Source organism: Carcharodon carcharias, chromosome 17, assembly GCF_017639515.1.
Source record: "Carcharodon carcharias isolate sCarCar2 chromosome 17, sCarCar2.pri, whole genome shotgun sequence".
NCBI lineage: Eukaryota > Metazoa > Chordata > Chondrichthyes > Lamniformes > Lamnidae > Carcharodon > Carcharodon carcharias.
The window spans coordinates 119088515-119114818 of NC_054483.1; the positions used below are offsets into that span (position 1 = coordinate 119088515).

Here is a 26304-nt window from a genome sequence, read left to right on the forward strand (position 1 = left end):
GGAATAGAGTATTTATTGTTTGATCAATTCCTTACTAAAAGATTACAATGACCTCAAGCTTTTACCTTTGACTGAGATATCAATTATGAATGTGTGTTACTGAAGAAACACTAGTTTATGAAGGTGTCCACAGTTTACCAATGCCAAAGTATTAGCATATATATAATAGTATATTGAAAGAAGATCTCATGGTTTTATTTGGTGCCAACCCAAGAATAGGCCCCCTTTTTTAAGCTGAACACAGATCACCCACTAGTGGATGTGTGTGAATATATTTGAAAGTGCTAAATATGGATTTGTTATTAGAAACTTTCATATAATTATAGTTTGAGCTTCAAGATTGTAGCTTTGCTGGCCAAAACTAGAGGACTGAGCCCTCAAATTAAATTATAGACATTAACTCTGCCAATTTTATCTACATGATTTTTAGTCATTAACGCAGCAACTTAACATTTAAAGTTTAAAACAAATGGCAGCCTTCATGAACAAGTGGGCAGTATAAGTTGGCTGTCAACTGCTAGTATCGAGGTATCCATAAGGATGTAATGTAAAAGCAAAATACTACAGATGTGGGCAATCTGAAATAAAAACAGAAAATGCTGGGAAAACCCAACTGGCTGCATCTGTGAAGCGAGAAGCAGAATTAATGTTTTGAAGAAGAGTCATACAGGCGCAAAACATTAACTCTGTTTCTCTTTCCACAGATACTGCCAAACCTGCTGAGTTTTTCCAGTATTTTCTCTCTATTTTAGGACTTGATGTATAATTGCAGAATGGGAAAGACTTGCAATGAGATGTATTTATTTGATGGAGATTTTGCTTCTGAAGCCCGAATTAGGTGGCTAACTTAAGCTGCAAAAGCTTATAACATAAAAGTTGAGAAATTCTTTTCGGATTTAACTTTTTACCTAGCCATGCACCAGTTTGTGTCCCTGGTGCAGTTTTACGATGTTTTTGTAATTTTAAATTGATACACAACAGTTACACACTTTGACTCCATGTGGCGCCATATTACCCAAATGTTGGACCTAATTGCTTCCAAGGCTGAAAGTCTATGGGAGAATGCTGCTCTCCTTGTGCTGAGAGGCTCTCCTCTGCATTCCTGCTGCAGATTTTTCTCCATATGCCAATCACTCGTATATGGTACTGCAGTAAGTGAACACTGAGTGGGACAGGGACGTTGAAGCCAGTGATCTTACAGAAAGCTTTTTGGAAATGTTACCTTGATAACATGTTGCACATCTTTAAGAAAGCGTACCGCAAAATAAATCAGGAAAGTGCACCTTGAGGTTCCATGTGTCTTGATGAACTGAATGTTTATTTAGCTAATGTTGCAGAATTTAAGGTACTGTATAGAATACAGTGATATAGTCTGGCTTCAAAGCTGCTTTGTCTGCATGATATTCCATCATGCTGTACTTGATGTATGCAACAGAAAACAAAATAGATGCAGTTACCGTCAACAATTTTTTCATCAGGCTTTGCTGGCACTGAGCAGCATGGAAAATTATCACCATAAGTTTGGCCTGTGCACTGCAATATTAAACTCCTAGATGTTGACCTGATTTTTAAAATAAATTCTTTGATGCCAAGTGTAGATCATAATGCCTTAGTACAGTTGAAGAGAGGACAGTGAGCTTCACATTTCCCTATATTCTACGGTACAGCAGAATACAGTTCGAAGCTAGTTGAACATTCATGGTATTCTATACTTCTAAATTCTACAATTATTGAAAGTCCCAGTAGCAATAGCTACTTAGTTCAGTGTATGCTTATTTTAAATGTTTTTCTGAAACCCTTGTGACAAACAAATAGATATGCAAATAATCTACAAAGTATTACATTAATCTGCATAAATTTGGCTCAAACATAGGATTCATGATCAGTTCCATGACTGGTTAATTGGCTTTCTGTAAAACTTAGTTCCTAATTACTTAGTTCTGTTGAAGAGCCATACAGACTTGAAACGTTAACTGTGTTCCTCTCCACAGATGCTGCCAGACCTGCTGAGTTTTTCCAGGTATTTTTATTTTTGTTTTGGATTTCCAGCATCTGCAGTTTTTTGCTTTTATCTTAGTTCCTAATTAATCTGTCCCAAGCCTAGTGTAGCTTGGTGCCATGTTTTGTTTTATAATTCCTCTGTAAAACACCTTAAAGTTTAAAGGGCACGCTATGAGTTTATTGTTGTTAATGCATAATATGGATAAAACTTGATTTTATTGTATTTATCAGTGTTAATCTTTGTATCAGAGCTTTTTAATGATATAAAATGTTACAGGACTAGAAGTTAAAGGACCAGGTATATTGGCTCATTACTTCCAATCTCTGGGGTGTCATTCCCAGGGGTACTTCAAAGATGCGCTCTCTGCTCCCCCCCCCCCCCCCCCCCCCGCCCGCCCGCCCGCCTTGCAGAAGTCCCATGTAAGGATCACATTGCAATTGCCTGGGAAACCCAAGCTTCTGTTGGGCAAATGCCTTGCACTTGGAACCATCTGATAGTCCAATTTAAATTGCACTCTTTGGATGGTTCCTATTGCCTTACAGGTATAGCTACCAATGAAAAGTGAGAAGAAATAAAACCACTTGTAACTCCTGGGTAACTCCAGAGCCAACCTCTGCCCCCTACTGGATGTCCCAACCTACCCTCCCACCTACCTGACAACGCCCCCCCCCCCCCTTGAGCGGCGACCCCCAAACTTACTTTGCACACTTAGTTTCTCTCTGGTTTCTCAAAGTGGCTGGACTTTAAACTTACCTGCTTTACGGCAGCTTAAAAACAGGGACGTGTTTTTCTTACCTCGACTCTCCTGCACTTGACTGACAGCCTCAGGAACCCACTGCACTATCCTCACCCGGCCCATGTTGGGAAGGACGGGCAAGTAAGGTGCGACTGCATTATTTCAGTGTAAGTACTTAGGAGCAGAGTGGCAATCTCTCTGTGATTGGCACTCCACAGAGGTTATGGCCCATAAGGCAGAAAGTTACGCTCGGCGGGCGTGCACACAAGCACCCAACCTGACTGAACGTGGAATGACTCACGTTGACTATGGCCGAGCGTGCTGATGTCAACGCGCAGTCGTGTGATACTTCAGTCAGTAGGCATGTGCCCTCCAACAATTAAAAAGCCCTTTAAGGCCATTAAGCAATCAACACTGCCTGTTCATCCTAACGGTTGGCGGGCAGGCGAAAAGGCCAAGCAGCCTTTTCATTTTTTTTGGAAACCCCGTCCACGGTCGGGATGAGGTTTCCAAAAGCACTCTTGTATCATGCCGGGTGGGCCTTAATCAGCCTGCCCACGTAAAACCACGGTGCGCTGCCGATTACGGGCAGCGGTCGGCTTCCCGACCACCCTCGTTGAGCCTGCACGGCAAGGGCAAAATTCTGCCATAGTGTTTTTGTCTGTACTTGTGTGGCGTATTTTTTTGCTGAGTTTTATCACTTAAGGTTTATAAAATGAAAAAATATATGTTGCTATTTAAGGATTATTAATATGTCACTTTACAACCTGAAGGCTTGACAACTCTGAGCTGCATTTTATGGATTTACTGCATTTGCTGTTTGTCTTTTTCTATCCTACGTTTTATTTCCATTCTTCATGTTTTTATTTGTGTGGGCTGAATATCTTTTCACCTACTTAACTATTTTCACATTCAGTTCACCGATCTTTGGTATAATCTAAACGCCTTCTGTTAAGCCTTTTGGAGGTCACTCAACCCATTAACCCTTTCTGTGATTGATATTTGTTAATCCTTTCTCCCTCCTCATTCTCTTGCTCCCACCACCCCGATCTCTTTCCATAGTTACTCCAATTCCTGAGTGTCTTTTTAGTCTTTAATCCTGATGAAGGTACGCTCCCAGACTGTCAACACCCCTTTCCCTTCACAGATTGAGTGATTTGTATGTATTTCCAGCATCTTTCTATTTTAGACTTTCAGTTATTTATTTAAGGCCTTGTAGCCAGTTCTTGGCCATAATTAAAAGGGCCAGCCTTTCTCAGCAGTTTTTTTTCTTTGCTTTTGCGTTCCTTGTTGCAGATGTTGCTGTAGTATTAGAGTGGATCACTTACCTTTTCACCTCTGGGGCATTCAAATCCAGAACTGACAGATGGGATGAAAGCCTGCAATCTGATTGACTCTTAAAGGGAAACTAATTTAATCAACTTCTTGTCTGATTATTCTCCACTAACCCATGTTACACTTTCCATTACCGAGGTCCAGAAGTGAAAAAGAATAAATTAAGCTTTAGGACTGGACATTTAATTTCTAATATCTGAGTTAGGGTTTTCACTGTTTATGGGGAAGAAGAGATAGCAAGTAGTTTTGAGAAACATTGTGTTGGAGGAAAGAGACAGTGATGGAGACTCCTGATTTTTTTTTTGAATTGTTGCCTAATGTTCCCGCCACCCTTTTCCAGTCCCTCGCACTAACAAGTTTCTACTTTTTAAGCACCTAGTATTGGGATCAATTATAGCACAGACTAGAAGTCTCAGCAATATTAAAAACAAAAAAACTGCGGATGCTGGAAATCCAAAACAAAAACAGAATTACCTGGAAAAACTCAGCAGGTCTGGCAGCATCGGCGGAGAAGAAAAGAGTTGACGTTTCGAGTCCTCATGACCCTTCGACAGAACTTGAGTTCGAGTCCAGGAAAGAGCTGAAATATAAGCTGGTTTAAGGTGTGTGTGTGGGGGGCGGAGAGATAGAGAGACAGAGAGGTGGAGGGGGTTGGTGTGGTTGTAGCGACAAACAAGCAGTGATAGAAGCAGAATATCAAAAGATGTCAACAACAATAGTACAATAGAACACATAGGTGTTAAAGATAAAGTTGGTGATATTATCTAAACGAATGTGCTAATTAAGAATGGATGGTAGGGCACTCAAGGTATAGCTCTAGTGGGTTTTTTTTTTATTTTATATAATGGAAATAGGTGGGAAAAGGAAAATCTTTATAATTTATTGGGAAAAAAAAAGAGAAGGGGGAAACAGAAAGGGGGTGGGGATGGGGGAGGGGACTCACGACCTAAAGTTGTTGAATTCAATATTCAATGAATATTGAATTCAACAACTTTAGGTCGTGAGTCCCCTCCCCCATCCCCACCCCCTTTCTGTTTCCCCCTTCTCTTTTTTTTTCCCAATAAATTATAAAGATTTTCCTTTTCCCACCTATTTCCATTATATAAAAAAAAACCCACTAGAGCTATACCTTGAGTGCCCTACCATCCATTCTTAATTAGCACATTCGTTTAGATAATATCACCAACTTTATCTTTAACACCTATGTGTTCTATTGTACTATTGTTGTTGACATCTTTTGATATTCTGCTTCTATCACTGCTTGTTTGTCGCTTGTCGACAAACCACACCAACCCCCTCCACCTCTCTGTCTCTCTATCTCTCCGCCCCCCACACACACACCTTAAACCAGCTTATATTTCAGCTCTTTCCTGGACTCGAACTCAAGTTCTGTCGAAGGGTCATGAGGACTCGAAACGTCAACTCTTTTCTTCTCCGCCGATGCTGCCAGACCTGCTGAGTTTTTCCAGGTAATTCTGTTTTTGTCTCAGCAATATTGATGACCCTAACTTCAGTAACATAACCAATTGCTTCACCAAAATGATTTCTTCCCATTTCTCCAAGCCATTTGACATGACTTTAGACACAGTCAAATTACATAGAATTTACAGCACTAAAACAGACCATAATAAAAGCAAAATACTGCAGATGCTGGAGACCTGAAATAAAAAGTGTGCTGGAAAAACTCAGCAGATCTGGTAGCATCTGTGGAGAGAGAAACAGTTAACATTGAGTCCAAAATGATTCTTCTTCAAAACTTCAAAGAGGAGTCATATTGGACTTGAAACGTTAATTCTCTCTCTACAGATGCTGCCAGATCTTTCGGATGTTATTATGGCAAACAAACTATTTTGCCTAAGTGGTATGCTTATATTTGTGCACCTCACAAGGCGCCTCCTATCTCTAAGCATATTCTACTATACCATTTTCCTTCACACTTAACAAGCTTCCCCTTAAATGCATTCATGCTATTTGTCTCAATTACTCCATATAGTTGTAATTTCCATATTTCAACCACAAATAGCATGAAATTATAGGTAGTTCTGTATCAGACCTACATCAATGGGAAACCCAATGGAGATTGTCCAAGCTCATTTTGACGAAGAACCTATTAGCTAGCAGAGTGAGAATTCTCATTCCAGTAGTCCGGGCTACATTCGAATGCACCTTGTTACCAGAGTTGAATAGGTAACATGCTAAACCACTGTATAACTCGATCTCCAGTTTCAGAAATTCCAGGTTTCATGAAACTTTGCAGTGTACTGTTTGCACAATGGAGGAGGTGATTGACTGCAAGGGTGAAAAATTGTGTAGAATTAAACTAAATAAAACTGAACTACAATTTATTTTCTTATCTTGAGTTTTTAGTGAACTTTAGCATTGAATCCCATTGTTTTTTTTACTGTATTTCCTCCCTTTTTGGAGTCCATTACTGGCATTTGACTTCCCACAATTGATCCTTGTATTATGTGCATTGTTTCTTTTGTAATTACAAGTAACCAACAGTCTTGTTCAACTTTATGATAGAAGGACAATTTCCCACCACCCGAAACCAAACTATTTTTCAACAAATCTGCATGTTGTTTTGCATTCTAAGCTAACTTGTGCATGTTCACCTCTCCTCCTTTTTCCTCAAAACCTATTTGTTTGACCAAGCTTTAGGTCACCTGTCTTAATATCTCTATGCAGCTCGGTGTCAAATTTTGTCTGATAGTGCACTCTTCTGGGAAACACCTTAGGACATTTTGCTACTTTAAAGGTGCTATACAACTGTGAGCCCAGTCAGTGAAGCCCATATGTCGTGATTTAATTTTAAAAAGTGCAAATTGTTTTCTCTCATTATAACTATTAATTTTTGTTTAGTGTTCACCAATACGCTTAGTACACATGGTTGGCATTAAGCACTTTTGTGTTAAACACAGCAAAGTTTAATGTATTTTTCCTAAATGTGTTTTAACCCCAACTTTGAATCATCTCCAGCTGTACAAATAGTATTTTCTATTTCCAACACCATGCTTGAGAGCGGCTGAGGGTTCCAGTTTAGAGCTGAATATCTTCTACTACTTTTGACCCATGTCCATCAGGAACCTGAATGTGCCCATCCAAAATATCATTTCACTAAGGACTCCTGCGGCCAACTGGGTGCTTTAACATGTACTTTTTGTACTCCAGCTACTTTAAAACCAATATACACTATGGGACATTTTATTATATTGACGCTATGTAAATGCAAGTTGTGCACAACCCAGCTCCGGCTGGCAACGGACTTGCACTGCGGTTGTCCGTATCATTTATAAAACTTTTAAGATATTCCATGATCTTTTCTGTTGCAGTTCTACAATTTCATTTACCAGTTCTTTTTGCTTTAAAAACGGGCAAGAACCTTTATTCTCTTGAGTCAAGATTTTTTTTCCTTTTCTGATTTTACATTGAGCCTCTTGTTTTCACTGCTTCCTAAATGTTATCCTACTTTTAGGTCACCTTGCTCCACCTGATTTGTCCAGAAGCAGGTCAATTGTGCTTCCAACCTTCTTGGAGTTTTGAAGGAAAACGTGGTCCACAACACTGCAAAAAATAATCTCCCCTTTCATCCCAAACATTTTCCCTATCCTTGTGTATCTTTGGATAATAAAAATCTGAATTTATGCATCCATTGATATATGCCCTGCAATTTGTCTTTATTTCCTTTCCACTATTTAGTCTGTAATATGTACAAGGAGTGGGATTCTTGATGTTTCATATCTTAATCCTCTGATTCTATTTGGAACCCTTATCTGTTTAAATCATTGTGCTCTTGCATGACAAAAATCCTTACTTTTTAAGATTTAGCTTGGTCTAGGTTTCTTTAATTCTGTCGTAGGGCATAAGGATTTTAAAAACCAGTTTAACTCTGATGAAGAGTCATACGGATTCGAAACATTAACTGTATTCCTCTCCACAGATGCTGTCAAATCTGCTGAGTTTTTCCAGCTATTTTGTTTTTGTTTCAGATTTCAAGCATCTGCAGTAATTTGCTTTTATCTTAACTTGACATAATTTTACAAGAGTTAGATAGTTTGTGTGAGGGCAAGGCTAAACCATTCAACTGAAATATGCACACCTTATAGGATTTGCTCAAATGTGTTTTTGATGTTTTTAGAATTTAGTGTCACATGATTTAGGTCATTTTTTTTTAAGGACAGTATTTAATGGCCTTTTGTTTTCAGACCAGCTAATGTACAGAAACTCTTCAGATGTGCCAAGTAGCTTCTCGATGATGAGAAAAGTAAAACCGCTGCATAAGAATATTAAAGCTTCACATAGTTTGAAGCTATTTATGTTCTATTATGTGTTAGGTAAGCCTGACTATTAAAAAAAATGGATTGCCGGTAAGAATTTGAGTCAGCTGTAAATATGTTGTATTCCATAATGTCTGTGTAGGCCTTTTATAATTGATTCCCACTGTCCTAAAATCATTTTTATGGTCTATTATAACAATGAAACTCCTAATGATCTTGGCCAGATTCTTATTCTCATTCGACTTAACATTAGCCAAGGCTGCGATCATAAGCTATTTTATTCCACCAAGAGGTGAAATGCACAAAGCAATAGATATGATGAGACACTAGCAAAGTATTGAAGATGTTGGAAATCTGAAATAAAAGCAGAAAATGCTGCAAATGTTCAGCAGCACCTGTAGAGAGTTAACATTTCAGGTCATTGGCCTTCCATCAGAACAGTGTCAGGCATGATGAGATTCGCTTAGCTCAATTGCACAATTTATTTGTCTTGTTCTAGGCCCCATACTATGAAATGACATCACCCATCCATTTCCCTCTCCTCTTTAAGACTGCTTAAAACCTACCACATTGCCCAAACTTATGACACATATTAACATTTCCTTTTTGACTTGCATCCATTTTTTGATTTTCCTTCGTGTTTTGGGGTGTTTTTCTGCAGTAAAGGCGCTGTGTAAATGCAACTTGTTGTAAAATTGATACAGAATAAAGAATGCATAATACAATCTCTCTTCAGTGGTTGCCTTGCGCAATTTAAGTAGAATAATCTCTGTATTCTGTCCTACAATCCAGCATGTGGTCTCTTGCTTTATCAATCTTCCCACAATATTTACCTGGCAGAATGAACTTATCTATTTATTTTCAAAGCATGACTGGTGTCAGATTTTAATGAAACTGATAATCTCTTTCTATACATCCCCCTCCCCCGATAGAGTCCACAAATGTAATTTAGCAATGACTGTTGTGAAGTTTAAATGAATGGTGTTGCTGCAGCATCTGTGTGCGTTAATGATTACTGAAATGTCAAATTATCTTGCATTGTGTCTGGGAGTTTTGGGTTCAGTCACCCTGTCTGAAAGTGAATACAGCTTTCAATCCAGCTGTCCTGTGAATTTAACTGTAAAAACATGCTTTTTATCTTGATAAGATTTTAAAATAAGTCCTGTTTACATTTCTCCAGTGTAGATACATGAACATTATATAAATTCTGACTTTAATTTGTTTTAATGCATTTATTTGGCAGTTAGACCACTTTCTTATTACCTATGCACCTAAAACTAACACTTCCTTACAAGCTACCTATATATACGCTTGCTTTAGCTCTACCATATTAGCTTAAATCCTCTCTCATAATTCAACTTGCATCCTCCACACCCCCCCTGCCCAATATCCTTAAGTAGTGGGGTGACAACCTCTTGTAATGTATACCTTTATACCTTTCCTCTGCTGGATAATGCGGATTATCTCCCTCCTTATTCTTGAGCTCCACAGCTTGACCTGAGACACTTCTTACAGTCTTGGTTGTCCTTGTTGCTCATAGTTTTCTGAAACTCTCATCGTGTAGGTTTTGCATACATATTCATGCTGTCATTCAGTGCTAAATGGACTTAAAGGACTTGAGAACAAATAAAGTAGTTTCAAAAGCTGACTACGCTTCAGTCCCAAACTGCAGTTAGAGCAACCTATAAGACTCAGTTGATTTTTTTGCTTTCCTGGCCTTTCGTTATTTGATTTTCTCTCACTTATGTAATTTACTTAAATTCTTTCAAAACAGGTTATACAATTTGTGCATACCCACCTGCTTGATCTTGCAGATTCGATCCCACTCTTAACTCCTGTTCAGACCAAATATTTTTCCAACTTCTTTGAGTAAAACACTGAACTGAGTTTCTGCTCAGTCAGCTTTGTGCAATCACATTAACATGAATTGATATAGTGACTTTCAGAAATGTAGGAATGCTTTCAGAAATGCTTGGGGGAAAAATGCTCATGTATATAGTTTAAATAAAACTTGAGGAACGTAATATGAGGATTAACATAAAACACATACAAATAATCCTTCTGGACCAAAATGTTACGATGGATGGGTGTGCCTTGATATGCCTAATGGAAACATAGAAGTAGGTCATTTGGCCCTTCAAGCCTGCTCTGCCATTCAATATGATCATGGCTGATTCTCTATCTCAACACAGTCCTCCTGCACTTTCCCCATAGCCATTGACACCCTTAGAGTCCAGATCATTTAAGTGATCTTTCTGAGTGCCTAAATGACGAAGCAGTGTGTGGTGAGTTAATTTTTGAACATATTTGCTGTGAGTTACATTTGTCTGCCTTGCATTTCTAAACCAGCTTCATAATATAATGTCAGACAAATTTTTCTTTCATTGATTCATGATGTGTAGACATCACTGGTAAGGCCAGCATTTATTGCCCATCCCTGAATGCCCTTAAGAAGATGGTGGTGAGCTCCTGCCTTGAATTACTGTAGACTGTGTGGTTAAGGTACTGCCACAATGATGTTTGGCAAGAAGTCTGGATTTTAAGTGAGCGACGGTGAACAATGTCTTGGCCAATCAGAGTCAACTTACCAACCAATCGACACTTTCTCCTGTAGTATGAATTGTGATGATTTGAAATTTGACTTTCTTACATTTGTCACGATGTGACAAAGAGCTTCGGCAACATGCCTCTCTTTTCAGCAGTACTAATATATTTCTAAGTCAGGGCTGGTGTGTGATTTGGAGGGGAAGTATAGGTGGAGGTGCTCCTACTGCACTTATTCTTCTAGGTGGTAGCAGTTGTCTGTTTTTGAGATGCTATGGAAGAAACATTGATGGATTGTTGCGGTGCATTTTTAAATGGAGCACTCTGCAGACATTGTGCAGGGTGGTGGAGAAAGTGAATGTTTAATGGGTGGATGGGATGGCAGTCAAGCAGGTTGTTTCGTCCTAGATGATGTTGAGTTTCTTGTGTTGTTGGAGTTGCACACATCCAGATGAGTGAAGAGTATTGCATCACACTCATTGTAGATGGTGGAAACACTTTGGGAAACGAGGTGGTGAGTCATTTGCTGCAAAATACCCAGTCTCTGACCTGATCTTGTGTGACACAGTTGGTACTTGCCACTTAACAGCCCAAGCCTGCATGTTGTCCAGGGCTTTTTTCATGCAGGCATGGACTGCTTCATTATCTATGGACTTGTGAAAGGGACTAACAATTTGTCGAAGGGTCATGAGGACTCGAAACGTCAACTCTTTTCTTGTCCGCCGATGCTGCCAGACCTGCTGAGTTTTTCCAGGTAATTCTGTTTTTGTTTTGGATTTCCAGCATCCGCAGTTTTTTTGTTCTTATAACAATTTGCAATCATCAGTGAACATCCCCACTTCTAACTTTTATGGTGGAAGAAAGATGTGAGGGCCTAGGCTCTTGTGCTGCGGAACTCCTATAGCAATGTCCTTGGACTGGGTTGATTGGCCTTCAGCAACCACAGTTATCCTCTTTAAGAATATAAGAATTAGGAACAGGAGTAAGCAATTCAGCCCCTCAGGCCTGCCCTGCCACTCAATATGATCATGCTGATCTCATTTCGGCCTCAACTCCAATTTCCTGCCCTCTCCCCATAACTTTTCAAACCGTTACTAATTAAAAATCTGTCTATCTCAAATTTATTCAGCGCCCCGGCATCCACTGCATTCTGAGGTAGTGAATTCCACAGGTTCACGACCCTTTGAGAAAAGTAATTCCTCCTCATCTCTGATTTAAATCTACCACCCCTTAGCCTAAAACTATGGCCTCCCATTCTAGAATACCTCACAAGGGGAAACATCCGCTCCACGTCAACTTTATCTATCCCCTTTAGCATCTTATATACCTCTATTAGATCTCCTCTCATCCTTCTAAACTCTAGCGAGTATAGGCCTAAACTGCTCAATCTCTCCTCATAAGACAAGCCCCGCATCTCTGGAATCAATCTAGTGAACCTCCTCTGAACCGCCTCCAGAGCAACTACATCCTTCCTCAAGTAAGGGGACCAAAACTGTGGACAGTCCTCCAGGTGCAGTCTCACCAGTGCCTTGTACAGTTGCAACAACACTTCCCTATTTTTATACTCTTTTATAGCAATAAATGCCAAAATTCCATTTGCCGCCTTTATATGTTATGTATGACTCCAGCCTGTGCAGAATTTTTCTCTGGTTCCCATTGACTTCAATTTTACTAGGGCTCTTTGATGGCACACTCAGTCAAATGCTGACTTGATGTCAGAAGCAGTCACTCTCATCTTGCTCTGAATTTGGCTGTTTCACCCATTGCTGAGAAAAGAAACACGTCAAAGCATTTCATTTGGCATTCATCAGGACACTTCAAGAATACCAATACACAGGGAAAACAGCAATTTGTACTATGTGAGAAGAGAGTGTTGATTGGTTGGCAAGTGGACTCTGGTAGAGGCGTTACCATGGAAATGCACCAATTGGTGATTGACAGTTAACTGCCAAGCATTTGTTTGAAATTTAAACCAGGCAGCTTGACCCTGATTGGTCAAGGGATTGCCCCGAGGACTGAGCCAGTGAATGACTGTGCCTGTTTCAGCTAAACAAAACAAGTGACAATGTGTGTACATATTCTTTCTGTCTGCAAAGAACAGGGCCCTGTGTATTAATATATGTAGCTTCCAGTACATGCAAATGCACCACACAGAGTCCAACTGACAATCTTGAATTGGTTGCCAGTGTAATTGTTAGCACACTGAGGATTATTTAGCATATATTGTCCAATCGCAGAATCACCTCTAATGTTGGAAACTGTGTTTTAAGTTCCGCAATCATGGGCTGGTTGGATATGCTCTGTACCTTGCCCGTTGAGAACAGCGGCTGGGACATGTTGTTTGATATGATTTGTCAGTCTTTGGGACATGCAGCCTGTATACCTAGCATCGCACTGGCACTGAAATTCATATACCACATTGCTCGTTTGTGTGATAGGCAGAAGGTCCTTTTAGCTTGAAGGTAGCATCCTGTTCGTGGAGAATACCACTCGTGTTGCTACTGTATAGCAGCAGCGTGAAACAGCTGGCTTCACCTATTAAAAACAAAAAAACTGCGGATGCTGGAAATCCAAAACAAAAACAGAATTACCTGGAAAAACTCAGCAGGTCTGGCAGCATCGGCGGAGAAGAAAAGAGTTGACGTTTCGAGTCCTCATGACCCTTCGACAGAACTTGAGTTCGAGTCCAGGAAAGAGCTGAAATATAAGCTGGTTTAAGGTGTGTGTGTGGGGGGCGGAGAGATAGAGAGACAGAGAGGTGGAGGGGGTTGGTGTGGTTGTAGCGACAAACAAGCAGTGATAGAAGCAGATCATCAAAAGATGTCAACAACAATAGTACAATAGAACACATAGGTGTTAAAGTTAAAGTTGGTGATATTATCTAAACGAATGTGCTAATTAAGAATGGATGGTAGGGCACTCAAGGTATAGCTCTAGTGGGTTTTTTTTTATTTTATATAATGGAAATAGGTGGGAAAAGGAAAATCTTTATAATTTATTGGGAAAAAAAAAAAGAAGGGGGAAACAGAAAGGGGGTGGGGATGGGGGAGGGGACTCACGACCTAAAGTTGTTGAATTCAATATTCAGTCCGGAAGGCTGTAAAGTCCCTAGTCGGAAGATGAGGTGTTGTTCCTCCAGTTTGCGTTGGGCTTCACTGGAACAATGCAGCAAGCCAAGGACAGACATGTGGGCAAGAGAGCAGGGTGGAGTGTTAAAATGGCAAGCGACAGGGAGGTTTGGGTCATTCTTGCGGACAGACCGCAGGTGTTCTGCAAAGCGTAAACTGGGCGACCGCTTTGCAGAACACCTGCGGTCTGTCCGCAAGAATGACCCAAACCTCCCTGTCGCTTGCCATTTTAACACTCCACCCTGCTCTCTTGCCCACATGTCTGTCCTTGGCTTGCTGCATTGTTCCAGTGAAGCCCAACGCAAACTGGAGGAACAACACCTCATCTTCCGACTAGGGACTTTACAGCCTTCCGGACTGAATATTGAATTCAACAACTTTAGGTCGTGAGTCCCCTCCCCCATCCCCACCCCCTTTCTGTTTCCCCCTTCTTTTTTTTTTTCCCAATAAATTATAAAGATTTTCCTTTTCCCACCTATTTCCATTATATAAAATAAAAAAAAAAACCCACTAGAGCTATACCTTGAGTGCCCTACCATCCATTCTTAATTAGCACATTCGTTTAGATAATATCACCAACTTTAACTTTAACACCTATGTGTTCTATTGTACTATTGTTGTTGACATCTTTTGATGATCTGCTTCTATCACTGCTTGTTTGTCGCTACAACCACACCAACCCCCTCCACCTCTCTGTCTCTCTATCTCTCCGCCCCCCACACACACACCTTAAACCAGCTTATATTTCAGCTCTTTCCTGGACTCGAACTCAAGTTCTGTCGAAGGGTCATGAGGACTCGAAACGTCAACTCTTTTCTTCTCCGCCGATGCTGCCAGACCTGCTGAGTTTTTCCAGGTAATTCTGTTTTTGTTTTGGCTTCACCTATTGTTCAGATTCGCCAGATGGCTGTTTAATTGTCCGTCACCTTTAATGAGTGAATGCAACAGAACTGCAGAGCTTTGATCTGACCTAGTCGGGGTGGGAGCTTTGTAAAAGACTTTCAGGAATGCCCTTAAATGGCAGTGAGTGGGGTCTGGCTGTGTGTTTTCATGTAACAATCCAAGCTTGTGTTGAGTCTCTGCATTACTAACATTCTTATCCTAGGGTTTTGTGCCACAGTATGATTGGACTTGCTTGCCAGTGCTTTCGTTATTTTGTGGCTTTTCTCATTTGTAATAATTAATGTGTAGGGAGATGATTTTGACTATACTGATGTCCATTGTTTAATTATTGGCAGTGAAATTGATGAACAATAAGCTGTTTGTTATTGCAAAATCCCAGTGCCTTCTATATAAGCGTAATGCACTAATCACTTGATCTAATATTAAAAAAATTCCAATTGCTAGCCTTTCCACAGATTGCATCAAAGTTACTATTTTAAGTGAAGCATATTTTACCCATTAGTGTGCTGTGGGCAGATTTTCAACGAAAGGATTGAACCACATCAGCTGTTTGGATTTTTGTCTGTCTCTCTAGAATTCCATGCTATGGTATTGAGTATTTCAGATTTTTAAATTATTCTTCTTGAATGGTTGATTTTGGAACCTTTTCTGTACTTCAGGGCTTAAAACATTTACTTTGTCTGCAGATTGCAGAATACCTAATTGCTTGCTGTTTATTTTTAAGCTGAGATGAATAGGTTGTTGAAGTTAAGTCGTATAACTTTCAAAAGAGGATTAATATTAGTTTGTATTCTTAAACCTTGGCTTCATTTAACAGGGCTTGATTATCATTGCTTTGTGTAAGGGTTTTTGAGGATAACTGGCAGCTGGTAACGAGAAACCACTTGTGGAAACATATGTTTTTTTCCCGTACATATTGTGTTCCAGAAAATCAACACATCTATTGTAGTTTATGCTAACTTGATGCCTTTGTATTTGTAATTATTTAGACAATGGAATAACTTGTGCTGGACCCTAAAACTCCTTAATTTAAATTATAAACTGTATATATAACTGTGGTTCATTGAAGATGCCTCAAAATGGTGTAGATGAGATCCAAATGTGACATTGTGTCTATAAAAGTTTTAAAGGTAAGTGTTTCAGTGTAAATGTTTGTGTTTCATAGCTAACTAGTTGAAATCTCAGAATAACTAAAATGTTAATAAAATGCAAGCGAGAAATCTGAAAAGGGTATTGAATAATTGCATCAGAACACTGCATTACACCTTCAGAACCTCTTTGAAAAGTGCTCAGTTTAGTGGAATGCTATTAATTTGGCTTTAGGGGCCTGAAACCTGATTTACTCACCTCGAGTCGGTCCCATGTGGATATTAGGCCACAGCGCAAAACTGCTTCTAATTGGGTATTAAGTTAGCAGGTTCCGGGGCTACATAGGCTGATGCTTAAAATGTCACAATGATGCTATCAGCAGTAGTCTGAAAGCGGCGATGTTGGTTTACCCTGTGGCTAGCTGTGTGTTCTGTATGCTTGGCCTTAACCTGAAATGGGGAAATGTTCTATTTTCCTAATGTTATAATTCCTGAACTTGATGAATATAAATGTTTGGGATGATAAGGAGGAGAAAGGCATCTCAATCTACTGGAAGGACATTAATATTCCCTCTGTGCATAACTCAGGCTGATTGACTATCTGACTCCTGGATTCCCATCAGAAGAGTTAGGAGCTCCCAGGACTGGAATATCGTCAGAATCACTATTCAGAATTTGTTTTTTTTTGGTCTTTTTGAAATATGACATGAACCTAGGTTAAAGCAAAATCTACATTGTTTGCAGACCGAGAACTGCCAAACTGCAGCAATTATTTTCCAAACTGCAGCCAATGGCCGAACAGATGTCACTGATCAAGAATTTGTCGCACAAATCTAAAAATGCAGGAGTTCAGTAGCTTTATTTAAGGAGTGTTCTTGAACTCTTGTCAGACTCTCAAGCATTGGCTTTTTGCTTGCTTAGTGGGGAGGCTCTGCAAAACACTTATTAAATTAATTTAGATGCTTTGTGTTGTTGGCCAACCAGGAATCAAGAAATTTCAGTTCTGTGATGTGTGTACGTGAGACATATGGCTTGAAAAAAATCTTTTTATACCTAACATAGTAAAAGCAATCCATGCTATCCAGGCTGCTGAAGTTCCTGGATCAAAATGAATGTGGTTTCTGGTTTGAACTTTCCTGTATTTTTAAAGATGTTGCCAGAATAAGAACTTCTATGTAATATGTTAAAGACGATATTCATGGTATGTGAAGAACATGCAATTTGAAAAATCAAACAATTATTGGTACTATTTATTCTTTATTGGCTTTTGTGATCTAAATAAGTTGAGTTTGTTTAAAATTTTAAGCGTTGGACTCTGTATTCTTGTACTTTATAGTTTACCCTTCTCCCCGACACTATAATAGTGCAAGCTTTCTCCAGATACTTTTAATGTGGCCACAGCAAGAAGGCAATGTTAGACCAGTTTTCTCTGAACTGGATCCAGCGCCCTTGTGCCTGCAGTGTCTGGTAACATGCCAGGATTAACAATTACCATTTTTGTTGTGAAACAGACTGTTGGTGTTCACATGATTTCCCAAAGTTTTCTCTCACTCTTGATTAGACAGTATGTGCTATACCATCAGACCAACGAATGTAGGTTAAAAACTAAATGTTGACTTGCATGTAAGAGTTAAGGCATACTTTTAGTCTCTCAAATAGTACCACTGATCACTGAGCTTCAATGATGTGATGCTGTATGAGTGCAATTCTTATGTTGGCTTATGGAGTTCCAAAAGTTACTTCAAAGCTAATGTCAAAATATGTAATATTTATTGCAAACCAAATGTTCTCTAGCCAAAGTTGTAGAACAAAGATTGAAGAATAAAATCGATCATATCATTTGACTTAGTAAACGTTTATCTAGTACAACTTGGTCAGTACCCAATGCAGAGTCTCTTTATAAAAGCAAAATGCTGCAGATACTGGAAGTGTGAAATAAAAGCAGAAAGTGCTGGAAATACTTAGCAGGTCAGGCAACACCTGTGAAGGGAGAGAGTTAATGTTTCAGGTCGATGACCTTCATCAGAATTGAGGAAAGATCGAAATCTAATAAGTTTTGAACACATGAAGGTGGGTGGGTGTAGGTGGAAGAGCAAACTAGAAGGTCGGTGATACAAGTGGGGGGTGGCAGAGATTAAATGACACAAGTTTGTGTGATGCAAAAGCCAAAGGGAGTGGTAATGGATAAAATAAACAAACAAAAGATATGTCCAAATAAGATGTGAATGGCTGGACAACAGCCATCTGAATGTAAAGTGAAAGAATGAAGAAAGAACAGAGGAGGAGAAACGCGAAACAAAGTAAGGCAGAGGTTATGATCTAAAATTGTTGCACTCAATGTTGAGTCCAGAAGGCTGTAGTTGAAAGATGAAGTGCTGTTCTTCAAGCTTTTGTTGAACTTCATTGGAGCACTGTAACAAGGCAAGAATAGAAAGGTCAGAGTGGGAGCAAGGTGAAGAATTGAAACCACAAGTTACAGGAAGCTCAGAGTCATTCTTGTGGACTGACCGGAGGTGTTCTGCAAAGTGGCCCCCAGTCTGCTTTTTCTCTCCCTAATGTAGAGGAGACCCATATTGTAAGCAGCAAGTACAGTATACTAAATTGAAAGAATTACAAGTAAATCCCTGTTGTTTCGCTTGGAATAAGTGTTTGGGCTTTGGATGGTGAGAAGGGAAGCAGTAAAAGGGCAGGCGTTGCATCTTTGCTTGCACGGAAATGTGCCATAGGAAAGAGAGGAGGGGTGTTGGGGGTGACTGAGGAGTATATACTTAGTTTTAGAAATTTGATTTTTAACACATTTCTGGGAAATCTGAAAATGCTCAGATGATTCATTTGATACTCATCCTGAATGCTACCTTTGTGTAATCATATCCACCAAGTAGAAACTTTCATGACCTCCATTTGCTTTAATATTTAGCATTTTGAGTATTGGTGTCTAATTTCCAATTTTTTGGACTTGATAAAATTAATACTTCCTCCATACAAGATAACCAAAAGGAGAAAAAGACAAAAGACTTGTCTAGCACTGTTCATGACCTCAGGATATCCTAGAGTACTTTCTGAGGTATAGTTATTAATGTAATGTAATCAGTTTGTATATAGCAAGGCCCCACAAACAAGCAATGTAATGATGACCAGATGATCTCTCTCTCATGATGCTAGTTGAGGGATAAATGTCAGCCAAGACACAGAGAACTCCTCTGCCATTCTTTAAAAATACTGTGGGGTTTTTACAGCCAAATGGGGCCTCAGTTTAACTTCTCATCTGAAAGGTGGCCCCTTTGACTGGGCAACACACCCTCAGTACTGCATTAGAGCGCAGGTGTAGATTCCTTAGGAGTGGGTCTTGAACCTGCAATAATCTGACTCGGGTGAGGCTGCTATCAATTGAGCAACAAGTGATGCTAGCTTATAGATTGGTTAATCTTCACAATTTTTCTGTTGAAATATTTAAAACTTCTGCAGTGTTCCCCATTTTCCACAAAATGTTATCCTTTTAGGTCATCTTGTTTGCTGACATTCTACCTCGTTAGGTAGTTGGGCTTATATTTAATTTTTGAAAAGATGTTAATAAAGCATTTTGAAAATCACATAAACAGGAAATGGTCAAGTGCACTCCTTGACAGATATCTGAAATCAGTTATTGGTTGATAAATTCACAAACAGCATTTCCTGTGTGCTTTGAGCTGCACAATATGAAAACCTTTTTGCACAGTCTTGTGCTTATGTCTAGAAATTGTATTATAACTGCCATAGATTAGCAAAGAGCTACAGTAAATATTTTCATGAAAGCTCAGTGTATTTTGTTTAGGAAACCACTGCATACCTCTACAAAGGAAAAGCAAAAATTTGTTATGCTGCTTTACTTTCATGTTGGTAAAATCACTAATTATCTGGTAGCTCCATGCTTCAATCTCTGCTCGATGCTGACTTACAAGATTTCAGCTGCCAGCTGTGACTTAGTTGGTAGCACTCATCTGAGTCAGAAGATTGTGGTTTAATCCCGTTTCAAGAATTGAGAGCCCAAATCTAGGTTGATGCCAGTACTGAGTGCTGCACTATCAGGTGCCGTCCTTCAGATAAGACATTAAACCGAGGCCCTGACTGCCCTCTCGGGTGATGTGAAAGATCCCATGACACTATTTTAAAGAGCTGGAGAGTTATCTCTGAGCCCTGGTCGATACTTATCCATCTGGCCAGATTCACTTTGCTGTTTGTGGAAGCTTGCTGTGTGTAAATTGACTGCTGTGTTTCCTATATTGCAGTAATGGCTACATTTCAAAGCACTTTGGAACATACTACGGTCATGAAAGGTGTTATATAAATGCAAGACATTTTCTTTTTTCAATTGGCAGTTGTCATAGTGGCTGGAAATTTAAGCAAAATAATTAAAGAAAATTTTTGCTGCTGGTAATTATCTATGTTACTTCCTGCTGGAAAGTTTGTATGGAATTTGAATGAGTGCAGAGGAAATTTGAAAGAAAATTTAGAGTACAGTTGTGACTTTAATACTTTCATCCTTTCTCCTAGTAGAAGTTTAATTTATTCTTATCTCCAGCAGTGTATTGATTATGACCTAAACACACTCTAATTAACATGTATTTTTAAATGAATATTGATAGCTGTCTTGATGCTGATGTGGTACTGGCTAGACTGAGCAGCAGACAATTAAGAAGTAATTCAGCCTAATTCTATTTAGTCCTATTGAGTTGGGATGCCCTGACTTGTGTTCTGTTGGTCTGAACCATTATTGAAGAGGGATATAGGTTTAAGTAGGAAATAAATTTTGTTACAATTGTTGCAAAATTTAGCATGAATACAGATATTGGCACAGCAATTAAGGTTAAAATGTTATGGTTGATTTTGCAGTTTGGATGATACTAAAAGCAGCAATGCAGTTTAATTTTTTTGCATCAGTTAGTTTTAATCTTGCAAGATCGAAACATATCTTCACATTGCACCAAGTTATTTCTCTAAGTTGTAAGCTCTTTTGGTTAATCGTAGATGGGTTTCGGTGGTTTTAAATAAAAATTGCATTTGTGAAAGTCGGATCATGTTATGTGGGCCAGTGCATGACTACACAGGATAAGGGTTTAAATAGCAGTTGCCCAAGAGTTGTTGATGGGCTGACACAGGAAGAGGAGGCTAGTTTTTTAAGAGGGGTAAATTGTAGGGTGAACATTAATGGTCTTTTACAGAAGAGGGCTACTTTCTCTGGTCAGAAAATTCTTTGGAGATGTTGAAGAAAGCAGCAGCATTGAATGGAAAACTGTAACTCCTATGTGAATGGAAAGAATACTGAGTTTATTTCATAACTAGTGAATTTGATTTGCTAGCCTTTAGCTGGTGGAGCTAAGTATCCCTTAAGTCACTCCTGCAGAATAGTTCATTACACTCAATAGTCATTGGGAATGAAGGGTTAATATTAATCTTTAAAGCCAGGATGTTTTTAAATTAAAGGATATGATCTTTTGGATGAAATCTCATTACAACAGGTCCACGTAATCTTGGAAAGTTACTTTAATGAATAAACATCAGAAGGGAAAAAAATTCATGGTTACTGACCCAGTTAAAATACTCTTGCAAAGAGTCGGTGCGGGCCCGACAGCACTGAAGGAGGTCATTCAGTCTATAATCATTCTGATCTTTCTATGATCATGTATAGAATCCGCAAAATATATGTTGTGTTCTACATTGGCATATTTTAAAGTTGTAAGTAAGTTACAACAAGTTTAATGGTGGACCACTTTCAAACTGACTTATTTACACACAGCATAAGTTAGCAAGTTGGTATTGTGGTAGTGAGATTTGAACTTTGTTCCTTTATCAATTTTTTTCAGACTAAAAGGCTACGTGTTACTTGGTGTAAGATGTACTGTTCCCCACCGAGATGTACACAGAAATTGTAAATGACTAATATGACCTAGAACTTTAACATTCCTCCTTGCAGGTAACCTGTCCAGTCTGAGTCGCTTGGGGCTGAGGTACAACAGACTGTCAGCTGTACCCAAATCATTGGCAAAATGCAGTGAGCTGGATGAACTTAATCTAGAGAACAATAACATCTCAACATTACCCGAGGTAAGAAATAGATAAAAATTGCTAAAGCATATTTTTATTGGAGAAACTTGACATTCTTCCCACCACATCTTGATACCATGAAAGAATTTTTGAAAGCAGTTGTTTAGGAGCACGTTTTCAAAAGTATAATCAGTTTTAAGAAAAATTGATTTAAACTTGGGTACATTTCCGAGCTAGCACCACAAGAAAGAGAACAGAAGAAAGTGATGGCCCATGAATTATGCTAGATCAATAATTTTTAAATGTTTCCTCCTCCCCTGAAAGCTGGAGGTTGGAAATATATACCATATTTCACTACTTCACCTTAAGCAGCGACAGATTTCCTGTGGCATTGCAATGAATCAGAGGATATGCTGTTTTTATAACAATGATGTTATGTTGTTATGTGTTATCAAGGCCACTGATTTACACTGAGCCAAATCAATGCTCTGTGTGACGGGGTTTTTTATTTTTTTACAGCATGTGGGCATCGCTGGCTAGGTCAGCATTTATTGCCCATCTCTAATTGCCCTTGGGAAGGTGGTGGTAAGCTGTTGGCCTGAACCACTGCAGTCCATGTGTTGTAGGTGCACCCACAGTGCCCTTCGGAAGGGAGTTCCAAGATTTTGACCCAGCAAGTGAAGGAACAGTGATGTAGTTCCAAGTCAGGATGGTGTGTGGCTTGGAGGGGAATTGCAGCTGGTGGTGTTAGCATGCATCTGCCTTTATCCTTTTAGGTGGTAGAGGCCGCCCGCAGGTTGAAGGGTACTATAGAAAGAGCCTTGACAAGTTGCAGTGCATCTTGTAACTGATGGACACTGCATCAGTGCTGGAGGGAGTGACTGTTGAAGGTGGTGGATGGGGTGCCAATCGAGTGGGCTGTTTTGTCCTCGAAGGTGTCATGTTTCTTGAATGGTTTTGGAGCTGTGCTCATCCAGGCAAGTGGAGAGTATTCCATCACACTCCTGACTTGTGCCATGCAGATAGTGGACAGGCTGTGGTGCATTAGCAGGTGAGTTACTCGATGCAGAATTCCCAGCCCCTGACCTGCTTTTGGAGCCATAGTATTTATATGGCTGGTTCAGATCCTGGTCAATGATAACCCCCCCAAGATGATGGGGTAATTCAGCGATGGTAATGCCATTGAATGTCAAGGGAAGATGGTTAGATTCTCTCTTGTTGGAGATGGTCATTGCCTGGCACTTAAGTGGCAAGTAACAGTCACACCACATATCAGCCCAAGCCAGAATATTGTCCAGGTCTTGCTGTACTTAGACTCGGATTACTTTGATATCTGAGGGTTCTCGAATGATGCAGAACACCCCCACTTCTGACCTTAAGATGGAAGGAAGGTTATTGATGAAGCAGCTGAAGATACTTAGGTCGTGGACACTACTCTGAGGAACTCCTGCATCAAAATCCTGAGACTGCGATGATTAACCTCCAACAAGCAGCTTTCTCTGTGCTAGGTATGACTCCAACCAGTGGAGAGTATTTTTTTCCACTGATTCTCATTGACTTCAGTTTTGCTAGGGCTCCTTTGTGCTGCATGCAGTCAAAAGCTGCCTTGATGTTAAGGGCAGTCACTCTCAACTCACTTCTTGAATTCAGCTCTTTTGTACATGTTTGGACCAAGGCTGTAATGAGGGGGCAGAGTGACCCTGGAGGAATCCAAACTGAACGTCAGCGAACAAGTGCCACTTGATAGCAGTGTTGCTGACCCCTTCCATCACTTTGATGATTGAGAGTTGACACATAAGGTGGTAAATGGCCAGGTTGGACTTGCCCTTTTTGTGCACAAGACATACCTGGCAATTTTCCACATTGCTGCGTAGATGCCAGTGTTGTAGTTGTACTGGAACAGTTTGGCTAGGGGTGTGACTACTTCTGGACCACAAGTCTTCACTGTTGCCCAAATGTTGTCAGAGCCCCTGGCCTTTGCAGTATGCAGAACCTTCAGCCGTTTCTTAATAACAGGTGGAGTGAATTGAATTGGCTGAAGACTGGCATCTCTGATGCTGGGGACCTCAGGAGGATGTTGAGATGGAGCATCCACTCAGCACTTCTAGCTGAAGATGGTTGCAAAAATGCTTCAACCTTATCTTTTGCACTGGTGTGCTGGGCCCCCTCATCATTGAGGATAGGGCTGTTTGTGGAGCCACCTCCTCCCATTAGTTGTTTAATTGTCGTCCACCATTCATGACTGGATGTGGCAGGACTGCAGAGCTTAAACTGATCCGTTGGTTATGGGATCTCTTAGTTATGTCTATCACATGCTGTTTCTGCTATTTGGCATGGAAGTACTTCTGTGTTGTAGCTTCAAGGTTGACAACTCATTTTTAGGTATACTTGGCATGCCCTCCTGCAGTCTTCATTGAACCAGGGTTGATTCCTGTTCTGTTGAAGAGTCATATGGACTCGAAATGTTAACTCTGTTCTTCTCTGCAGATGCTGTCAGACCAGCTGAGTTTTTCCAGGTATTTTTTTGTTTTTGCTTTGCTTCCTCAGCTTGATGTAATGATAGAGTAACTAATGAGCCTCATGGTTGTCCAGTTTTGAGTGCTAGGTCTGTTCAAAATCTATCCCATTCAACACTCTGGTAGTGCCATACAACATGATGGAGGGCACCCTCAATGTGAAGATGGGACTTCACAGTCCGCAACGATTGTGCGATGGTCATTCCTAGCAATACAGTCATGGACAGATGCAACCGTGATGAGGATGAGGTCAAGTAGGTTTTTCCCCCTCGTTTGCTCCCTCACCATCTGCCGAGGACTCAGTCTAGTAGCTATATCCTTTAGGATTTGGCCAGCTCAGTCAGCTGTGGTGCTACCAGGTAGTCACTCTTGGTGACGAACATTGAAGTCCCCCATCCAGAGTACATTCTGTGCCCTTGCCTCCTTGGTGCTTCTTCAACATGGTGGAATACTGTTTCATCAGCTGAGTAGGTAGTAATCAGCTGGAGGTTTCCTTACCCATGTTTGCCCTGATGCCATGAGACTTCATGGGGTCTGGATTCAATGTTGAGGACTCGCAGGGCACCTCCCGCCTGACTGTATACCACTGTGCTCCGCTATCTCTGGTAGTTCTGTTCTGCTAGTGGGACAGGAGATACTCAGGAATGGTGATGGTGGTACCTGGGACATTGTATGGTATAATTTGATGACTATAACTATGTCAATCTGTGGAGCTGCCCTCACAATTTTGGCACAAGTATCCAGATGTTAATAGGGAGGACTTTGCAGAGTCAACAGGGTTGGGTTTGCCATTGTTGTTTCTGGTGCCTAGGTCAATGCCAAGTGCTCCGTCTGGTTTTGTTCCTTTTTGTAGACTTTGTAGTGGTTTGATACAACTGAGTGGTCTGCTCGGCCACTTCAGAGGGCAGTTAAGAGTCAACCACGTTGCTGTTGGTCTGGAGTCATGTATAGGCCAGATCAGGTAAGGACAGCAGATTACCTCCCCAAGATGTGTTAATGAACCAGATGGGTTTTTGATGGTTTCATAGACACTATTAGACTAACTTTTAGTTACAGATTTATTAATTTCGCCAGCTACAGTGGTGGGATTTGAACCCATGTCCCCAGAACAATAGCCTGGGCCTCTGGATTGCTATCCCAGTGACATTACCACAACACCACCACCTCCCATAATTTAACCTTTCAAGCTTTTACAACTACCAATGTGGATACTTCTCTAACATACTTGGACTGACTAGTGACTGAAGTTTTGCAGTGTAATTCTTCACTGGCAGCAACAACCACTTATATCTGTATAGTGTTTTAACATCATAAAAAATCCTAACGCACTTGACAGGAACATTATAAAACAAAATGCAATACAGAGCCATGTAAGGAGACTTTTGGACAAATGACCAAAAGCCTAAACTGGGGGGGGTTACTGTTTAAAAATAAGGGGTCACCCATTTAAAACAGAGATTAAGTGAAATTTTTTCACTCAAAGGGTCGTGAGTCTTTGGATCCCTTTTCCTGAAAAGGGAGTGGAAGCAGCGTCTTTGAATATTTTTAAGGCGGAGATGATAGGTTATCAGTGGTAGGTGGGATGCAGATTTCAGGTTACTATCAGATCAGCCATGATCTTATTAAATGGTGGAGCAGGCTCGAGGTGCTGAATGGCCAACTCCTGCTCCTTGTTCATATGTTGATGAAAGAGGTAGGTTTTTAGGAGTGTCTTAAAAGAAGAAAGTGAGCTTGAGAGGAGACGACATGTAGGG

The 26304-nt window shown here is 40.1% G+C and overlaps 1 protein-coding gene across 1 annotated transcript in view; it reads left to right on the top strand.

Annotated features, from left to right (window-relative positions):
- The window catches only part of shoc2 (SHOC2 leucine rich repeat scaffold protein), a 176364-nt gene that overhangs the window by 60884 nt on the left and 89176 nt on the right, over positions 1-26304 (top strand). Inside the window, exon 4 of the mRNA XM_041209600.1 lies at positions 21964-22094. Within this exon, the coding sequence (XP_041065534.1) occupies positions 21964-22094 (131 nt within the window). The remainder of the gene's footprint in view (positions 1-21963; positions 22095-26304) is intronic.